The following is an 8,554-nucleotide window of genomic DNA, read 5'->3' as shown; positions in this document are numbered from 1 at the left end:
GACTCTTCCCTCCCAACCGCATGGGCCCTTGGGGCTGGCCCAACAAGGCTTGGACGCCCCCTTACAACCCATGCACGTCCTAGGGGATGGAGGGACCCTTCCGGACTCCTCCAGAACCCTCTGGAACCTTCTGAAACCTGCCAGAAGCTTCCCGGTACAATACCGATAAAACTCGAAACTTTTCCGGTAGCCAAAATAGGACTTCCCATATATAAATATTTACCTCTCGACCATTCCGGAGCTCCTAGTAATGACCGGATCTCCTCCGAGACTCCGAACAACATTCGGTCACCAACATACATATCTTAATACTACTCTAGCGTCACCGAACATTAAGTGTGCAGACCCTGCGGGTTCGAGAACTATGCAGACATGACCGAGACACCTCTACGGTCAATAACCAATAGCCGGACCTGGATGCCCATATTGCTTCCTACATATTCTACAAAGATATTTATTAGTCGAACCACGATGTCAAGGATTCAATCAATCCCGTGTGCAGTTCCCTTTGTCCAGGGGTATGTTACTTGCCCGAGATTCGATCGTCGGTATCTCCATACCTAGTTCAATATCTTTATCGGAAAGTCTCTTTAGTCATTTCGTAATACAAGATCACGTGACTAACTCCTTAGTCACATTGCTTGCAAGGCTTATTGTGATGTTGTATTACCGAGTGGGCCCCGAGATACCTCTCCGTCACACAGAGTGACAAATCCCAGTCTTGATCCACGCCAACTCAACACACACCTTTGGAGATACCTGTAGAGCACCTTTATAGTCACCCAGTTATGTTGCAACGTTTGATACACTCAAGGTATTCCTCCGGTGTCCGGGAGTTGCATGATCTCATGGTCATAGGAACAAATACATTGACATGCAGAAAACAGTAGCAATAAACTGACACGATCATATGCTACGTTTATAGTTTGGGTCTTGTCCATCACATCATTCTCCTAATGATGTGATCCCGTTATCAAGTGACAAAACTTGTCTATGGCCAGGAAACCTTGACCATCTTTGATCAACGAGCTAGTCAACTAGAGGCTCACTAGGGGCAGTGTGTTATCTATGTATCCACACATGCATTTGAGTTTCCAATCAATACAATTCTAGCATGGATAATAAACTATTATCATGAACAAGGAAATATAATAATAACCAATTTATTATTGCTTCTAGGGCATATTTCCAACAGCGCGGTGGGTAAAGGCGATGTCAAGGGCGCTCTGGGGGTTGGCGGGGGTGCCATCGGGTCCTGCTCTTGTCAAGGGTGGCGATGGCGACCTGGCCTCGGTTCGAGAAATGGCACGGCGGTCGTCGCGCGACCAGCAACTGCGTGTGGCCTTCCCCTTGCCTGCTCCGACCGGCTTGACCCCGTACTTACCAAAAGGGTCCAATTTTTAGGCAACAACATCAGTGGACCAGGTTGAGGGGGATGGGTGGTCTTGGATGCCGGGGCGACGACTCTGGCGGTGGGAGCGCGGGTCTCGTGGGCAGAGCTCGTGTTCAGGTGTTGCCCAGTGGCCATGGCCGTGTGGGTGGCGGTGTACCTATGCCGGAGGCGATGTGTGTGGGCCGGGGTGAAAACATGTTCGAATAGGCTGACGACGACTCTCATTGCCCGTCGCGGTGCTCCAGGGAAACTCCAATCCTTGGATCGGATGGTGGTGGTGTACTGGTGTTGTATCCTTCCTGAAGGCGTCGCTTTGGAGCTCACGGTTTGTCGTATGCGGTTTCGTATCTCCGCGGTGACGTGTTCATAGTTGAGAACCCTGGCATCTCTTGTAGTGATAGGGTTGGTGTTGCTGCGCACAACGTCATTGTATCTGCCTTGGATGTGTGTTGGTGGGTGTGAGTTTGTATCAAGACATTGTTGCTCGTTTCTTTATATATAAAGCGGGGCGATAGTCATTTTCGATGAAAAACATAATATGTTAGCGCTTGATTCTTGCTATCGCCCACCCCTGCCAATTTGATTGAGATATTTCTAAATCTACGAAACCAGATGTGCTTATGAAATTGGAAAGAACACCTCTTTCGAGAGCCAAAACACCTCTTCCAATACAAACGGAATTGCAATTCGGCTCCCGGGAGCATGTGCTCCTGTTCATGAAAAATGAATTTTGTTATGTCAAAAAAAATCCAGTAAAAATATTATGTGTTCTTTGTCACATTCAAATGCTACCTGAAACTTTTTAGGCAAAAAGTTTAAGCATTTTGGTCTGTGCAAAAATAACACCACTGCTTCGTTTCACATGAAAAATGTCAAGCATGCTTTAGATAGTAACAAGAACATCTAAAAAAAAATTAGATTTTTTTCAAAACATTTACTAGTATTTATGGGTTACTGTTCATCCACGGGTGCAAATGCACCGGGAGCCAAAACACCTCTCCCCGGTACTAACTCTTACTTTGCAAAACCGGTGGATGTTGTTCATTGAACTTATTATGTATATAGAAAAAGAATCAAAAGATTTCCAGCGGCAGGCATCACCGTAAGCTATTGCTGAATTTTGCAACTACACACTTCGTATCATCACAGGTCTAAGAGCATCTCCAACAACCACGCTAAACAAACACCGTGCCAAAAATTAGATCATTTTAGCGCGCGCAACCCGACGGGTGGCTCCAGCGGGCGCGCAATAATCGCGCGCGCTATAAGGAGTTGGGCGCGCGGTCGGATTCGCTATCTCGCGCGGTGCATTTAGGGGTCCGCTTCCGTGCGCTCCACACTCGAGCGCTCGCGCCGCACTCTCTCCTCTCCACCTCCTACGCCCCGCGCGCGCCGGCGCCGGCGAACTGCACCCATGGACGCATGCGCCGGCACCCCGCTCACCCCACTGTACAGCCGTGACCCCTCCCCTGCCGCCGCCGAAAACCCTAGCACGAGGAGCGGTGGCCTCGCCACCACCGGAGCTCCGCCGAGCATCGGCCTGGCGCGCAGCCTCTTCTTTTGATGAATGTTTCAAACTCATTTTGTGTCCAAAATGCCATACATGTGAAATGCCCGACGAGTCGCGCGCTATGTATTTTTTATGCGCTGCTGAAGCAGCGCACACGCTGCATTTTAACGCGGCTGTTGGAGCCAGCGCTGACGGCCGCGCTAAACTAGCTAAAGCGCGCGTGGCAAACAAGTTTTTTGCGCGCGACGCGGAGCGCGGCTGTTGGAGATGCTCTAACAAAAGCTACAATAAAATAGGCAGAACCAGATCACTGCAACGATCAATTAATTCTCCTACTCGATAACCACTTAAGAATACACAAGTTACAAGCTACAACTTCTCGTCGTCGATTAGCTGAGCAGCAGACCTCGGGTAACATATGCACACTGCAATCCACTAGCTGGGACTCTCCAACTTAGGTTCAATAGAATTTTAGTGGAGCTAGCGCTATAGTTGTTGGCATGGCGCTGAAATGTTCCTCTCTGTTCTGAAATCACAGTCACGCCTGACGGATAAACAACTAGTTCTACTGAAGCCATATCAGTTCACTCTTGCCTCGTACACAAACTACTCCCAGTTCAGCCCCCACTCCCAGTGGTAACAGGTAGTTAGTCCAGCAGAACGAACCTGCCATCGACCTTCGTGAACACATGGACAATCATCGTCGCTTTACTCACGCCCTTCATCAGCTCGAAGACGCAGACATGGCCCTCACACAGCTTGTTGTCACGGAGGAACTTGGTCCAGGGACTGTAGCTGAAACCCTGTTCTTTCGGGTGGTAGTAGTACCTCGCGCACCACGTCTCTCTCCGGTTGGGCCTCAGGAGCAGGATGTCATGGGACCTCTCCACGAGATGCTTAGCCGCGAAATTTCCAGGGAACGTCTGCATATATAGTACAGAACATTAGTACACTAGTACAGGAAGTTTTGCCGCAGACGGTTCAGAAAGTCTATCAAAGACAGTTATCTAAACCATCTAGGTATTCCAGTCTGTGATTAGTAGAACAACTGAACTGACCAGCGAGTTCCTCCTGCTTCTAACGTTATTCTTCCCCAGGACGGTGACGTACACCACATTGCCCTGTTGGATCAACACTGACCTGAATATCACCTCTTGTTCCTCACCGGTCAGGCCCTCGGCATACCTTGAGTAGTAGTAGTTGGACTTGGATTTGGGATGTTTTTTATCACTCTCCTCTTCCTTGTTTGCCTTGCCCTTAACTGGATAATTGCACTTGTTTTGAGATTCAGGCTCTTTCTCTATAAAAAACAAACAAAATGGGCATTACAAAATAATCAGGTACAGAGACACTGGATAATTGCACTTGTTTTGAGATTCAGGTTTATGCGTTAGCTGGCTATTAAAAAAAAGGAGTCTATTTCCAAGCTGACGATCCTGCGCGTTGATTTTTCATGATATATGTGCAGGTATAAATGTGTCCCATACTCACCTTGTAGGTGATGGTCTCCTTCAAGAGAATGAACAACCATTATCATTTCACCAACGCTTTTTGATACTTCGAATACACAAACATCACTTTCCCGCAACTTGTTGTGGAGAACGAAGTATGACCAGCCAGCCGAAAGCATGCATGAACCATCGGTGGTAACCTTCAAATGGTCTAACCATATGTTGCTCTTACGAGGATGGCAGAGTGTGATGAATTGGTCTTCATGTGGAAGGTATTTGGAAGCATAGTCCTTGCAGATGACCTGTTAGAGTGAATGAATCATATGGCTTTCAAATTATCAAAGATTATAATCTACGGAGAGCTACTATAATTTTAAAAATTTGAACAAAATTTTAGACAAGAGAATCTGACCCTGAGCATTAAATAACAAATTTTGCAGGAGTCTCACTGAATTTGTAGAGCATACTGCATACGTACCAGAGTTCCAGACATACTTGTCTTGTTTATGGCTGTGATATAAAATGGAATTACAGGCCTAACTTTCTTCACAAGTGCGTCGATTTGTGCCTTCTGCGCTGTAGTCAGATTGCACCCCGTTGCTAGGACATAGCGAGGCTCGGTAGTTTCCGGAGGGATACCTGAATTCATGGTGTCCTCTGGAGATGTGACGCCTTCAGCTGCACAACGCTAATCATCAAGACATCAGTAAGTAATTACAGAATAGGTACCAAGGAAAATGTACATGCAACCCTTCAATTCCTTACCAGATCTCCGTGAAGGAGAGTCCAGAGGAGTCATCTTTTTAGTTTTCCTGGTGTTGTTATCGCGTGATTCACAGTCTCGACGCCTTGTTTCCCTAAAGAATGACGGATCATGACATATGCCCGTGTCTGGTACATTAGGAGCATGGTTCATGACAATGTGGAATAATTGTTTCTCACGACCACTTGGATCAAATATTAGGACTTTAAAGTGAGAGTCCCCAATGTATCTGAAAACCAGCAAGTCATGCTCTTTTAGTTCATAAGCACTGGCAAATGCTGTCCATCCAGATCTAAGGACTATCTTGTTCAGATCATTGGTAACCTGAATGTTGTATATGTTTCCATCAGGAGCTTCTAGCTTCATAACTTTAGAGATCCTGCTTCTGAAATTGTTCACAAATTTCTCTGGTATGTTCTGCAAAAACAAACAACAAAGCAATCAGCAAATTACATATGTCTGATCAAGAAGACATTTCATCAGTACAGCCGGAAGGGCATTGTTCATCTAGGGTCTTACCATTTCGTGACGGAAATCGCTAACCATGAGCCTCAAGAAATGCTTCTGCCTATCATCCATGTGATGCCAATAGAAGTGCACATCGCAGTGCTCGCACCTTCGATGGGATTCACCATTGCTTGATCCAGCATTCTGGCATTGTCTTTCACTCAGCAGTGATCGATCAAGACGAGAGTCTTTTTCTTGGGCATTAGGACCACAGTTCATGAGAACGTGGAACACCTCCTTCTCACAACAACTTCCAAAATCAAATATCAGAACTTTGAAGTGAGAATCCCCAATGTACCGGAAGACCAGGAAATAGCCCGCTTTTAGTTTGTAAAAGCGGACAAATACCCCCCATCCAGACCCAAGGACTATCTTGTTTAAATCCTTGATAGCCTCAACATTGTATATGTTTCCATCAGGAGCTTCTAGCTTGATAGCTTCAGAGATCTGACCTTTGAAATTCTGCACAAACTTCTGCGGAATGGCCTACAGGAACAAGAAAACAACAAAATTATCATTCTGAGACAGGATAGCATTCCATCTGAAGCACAGAAAGGGTATGGATGCATCAGGGCTTGCCATTTTTTCTTGGAAATTGCCAACCATGCACTTGAAGAAATACTTCTGGGTATCATCCATATGACACCAATAGTAATGTGAATCACAGCCCTCACATCTTTGAAAGGATTTGCTTCTGATGTTGTGACCACTCCTGTTACCTTGCTCATGGTCTTGATCCGGCGGCATGACAAATGTAATTAAAATGCTGGGAAGTCAAGGGAACAAGATACCTCAGCCTCCAAAAATATATATATATATATATACCTCAGCCTAAAATATGAAGATGTAGTATTGTGTGTTATTATGAGCAGTCTGTTTCAACCTCACATGGATGCATCTATTTGATGTCAGATAAATCAAAGAAAGATGTCCAATACTGGAGCATGTTTTTTCATAACAAACAGAAAGTAAAGTATGTGCTTCAGGCGATCTATAGATTTAGCAAGTTAATGATCTACTAGTAGAAAGACAAGAAGGCTCTCTTATCTTTGCAAACAGCAGACACTTCTTTCAGAGTAAAATAGGAAGATGTAGTAATATGTGTTAATATCATCAGTATCTTCCAACTTCACATGGATGCACATATTTCATGCCTGATAAATGAAAATAAGCTATGCACTTCAGTATCCTGCGTGCCACCATAAACATGATCTTAAGCTGCAGCAAGTTTATGCTCTAACTCTAAGGATGTAGAGAGTAGAAAGACCAGAAGGCTCTTACCTTTGGCAAGAGCCAATACTTCGGCAGAGAAGCAGCCACAATGGCAAGGATGCCCAAGCCCAGAGCAAAAGGGCATACATATATGCAGATGCGCACCATACCAGCTGACACTTGTGGGTCTTGTTCTTGCAGTGCCATCATATCTTCGGTTGAAAAAAAGAGTCATTTAAAAAGTTGTTCAGAGAGAGGCAGATGAAAGCATGACACTTGTCTCCAATCCAGAACTTTTTGAATCTGAGCAGAAGGAATCTAGTGAGATATGCTAGGATCAGTTTTCCTTCTTTTAGCAATTCCAAGGAGTAAAGACCCAGAGTGTTGGAGTACAAGTTAGATTCTGTCAGTATCTTGTGGTGCAGTGCAGCCGAGCCTCCATAGCAAAAACGACAACAGGGATGTTACAAGAAATTCTACATTGTAGCTTCAGTGGCAATGTTTCAATATTAGATTCATAAGCTGAAAAAGTACATCATTTATCACTCCAAAGAACAGAACAGCAAATAACAAACAGAGCAGAAACTTGACCTGGATTGAACCCTATTGTTTACAGTGTCGAATCGAGTGAACAGAGCAGGGCACCACTCATCTGCTGAAGCAGGGCAAGCCGGGTCTAATCAGCAAGAATCTTTCAGGGATGCTCTCGTTTCTGAAAAAGATAAGATCCCGCCTCCTGCCAGCGCCAGTATCGGCCTCGGATAACCCAGCGCCAGCGTAACGGGGGCCCCTTCGGCTTCCGTGCGGCGCCGCCTCGATGAGGGCGACATCCCCCCGCTGGCACGTGGAAGGCGGGAGCCGGCCTGTTCCCGATCGCCCTCATCACCGCGCTTGTCGCTATCGTCGTGGATCGAGCCCCGCACCCAGCGCCGCCATCTCACACTTGTTCGCGACTGACGGCCACCCCGCAACCTGAGACATGGTTCTAAAAAAACTCTCGGTCGTCGTGGCAATATTTTCATTGCTGGCCGAAGCAAACCGGAGACATGGTTAGGGCATGAACTATGGAGGCGCTAGAATGGTGTGATTTCAGCCTCCACGCATGAAAAAAAAACTGCGGGGCCATCGTATGGATAATTTCTATTCAACTGAAGCAGCATCACCTCGGGTGCCCCACATTCTTTCGAGCTTGAAGAGAAAAGAATGGTTAAAGTGAATGGAGTGATTTCATTAATAGTGATTGCAGGTATTTATATGTCCTGAACAGTTATGAGTACATGCCGGTTACAATAGACGTCGTTTAGAAAAGACACAACGACGGTTGAGAGACACAGCGTATGGACAAAGCCAATATCCTAACTGCTAAATAGAATATTCCAAGGAATATGCTAATTGCCTAATTAGCCTAAATCTAAAGATATTTTATTCCTAACACTCCCCCTTGGACAACGCTGTTATTAATCTTCATTGTCTTGAGTGCTGAAAAATCTTGCATTTTCTTGATTGTCTTGATCTTGTGACTTTGAGAATCCTTGATCTTATATTGTCTATGTTTTTCAAAAAAAAAACTATGAAAATATAAAGAAAACAAATAGAATTCGATATATACATTTAGGATAATTAATTATCTCATTCAAAACTACATGAGAAATCCGTTGGAGAGCTCATAAGTTTATTTCTAGGAAATTTCTCCCCCTGAATTTTGCAAACTTCGTAGT

General features: G+C 45.3%; 1 protein-coding gene across 1 annotated transcript; it reads right to left on the bottom strand.

Annotated features, from left to right (window-relative positions):
* Positions 1–3,210: 3,210 nt before the first annotated feature.
* Positions 3,211–7,883, bottom strand: LOC123398622 (B3 domain-containing protein Os12g0591400-like). The gene is made up of 9 exons (XM_045093071.1): positions 7,428–7,883; positions 6,906–7,048; positions 6,204–6,390; positions 5,637–6,110; positions 5,120–5,534; positions 4,833–5,032; positions 4,395–4,656; positions 3,962–4,203; positions 3,211–3,826 (listed from the first exon to the last, which is right to left on the bottom strand). The coding sequence occupies exons 2-9, from the start codon at positions 6,983–6,985 to the stop codon at positions 3,551–3,553; spliced, it is 2,136 nt and encodes a 711-aa protein (XP_044949006.1). The 5' UTR covers positions 6,986–7,048; positions 7,428–7,883; the 3' UTR covers positions 3,211–3,550.
* Positions 7,884–8,554: the final 671 nt, after the last annotated feature.

The sequence above is a fragment of the Hordeum vulgare genome, chromosome 5H (assembly GCF_904849725.1).
Source record: "Hordeum vulgare subsp. vulgare chromosome 5H, MorexV3_pseudomolecules_assembly, whole genome shotgun sequence".
Lineage (NCBI taxonomy): Eukaryota > Viridiplantae > Streptophyta > Magnoliopsida > Poales > Poaceae > Hordeum > Hordeum vulgare.
The sequence above is the reverse complement of the archived record's forward strand: the minus strand, read 5'-3'. Positions and strand labels throughout refer to the sequence as shown.

What these genes read in the sequence shown, in the direction of transcription:
- LOC123398622 (XM_045093071.1), bottom strand. Translation starts at nt 6,985, where the DNA reads ATGTATGCCCTTTTGCTCTGGGCTTGGGCATCCTTGCCATTGTGGCTG. An exon ending in AGTATTGGCTCTTGCCAAAG is followed by an intron (nt 6,391 to 6,905) that starts GTAAGAGCCTTC and finishes TTGACTTCCCAG; the next exon opens with CATTTTAATTACATTTGTCA. An exon ending in GCGATTTCCGTCACGAAATG is followed by an intron (nt 5,535 to 5,636) that starts GTAAGACCCTAG and finishes TTGTTTTTGCAG; the next exon opens with AACATACCAGAGAAATTTGT.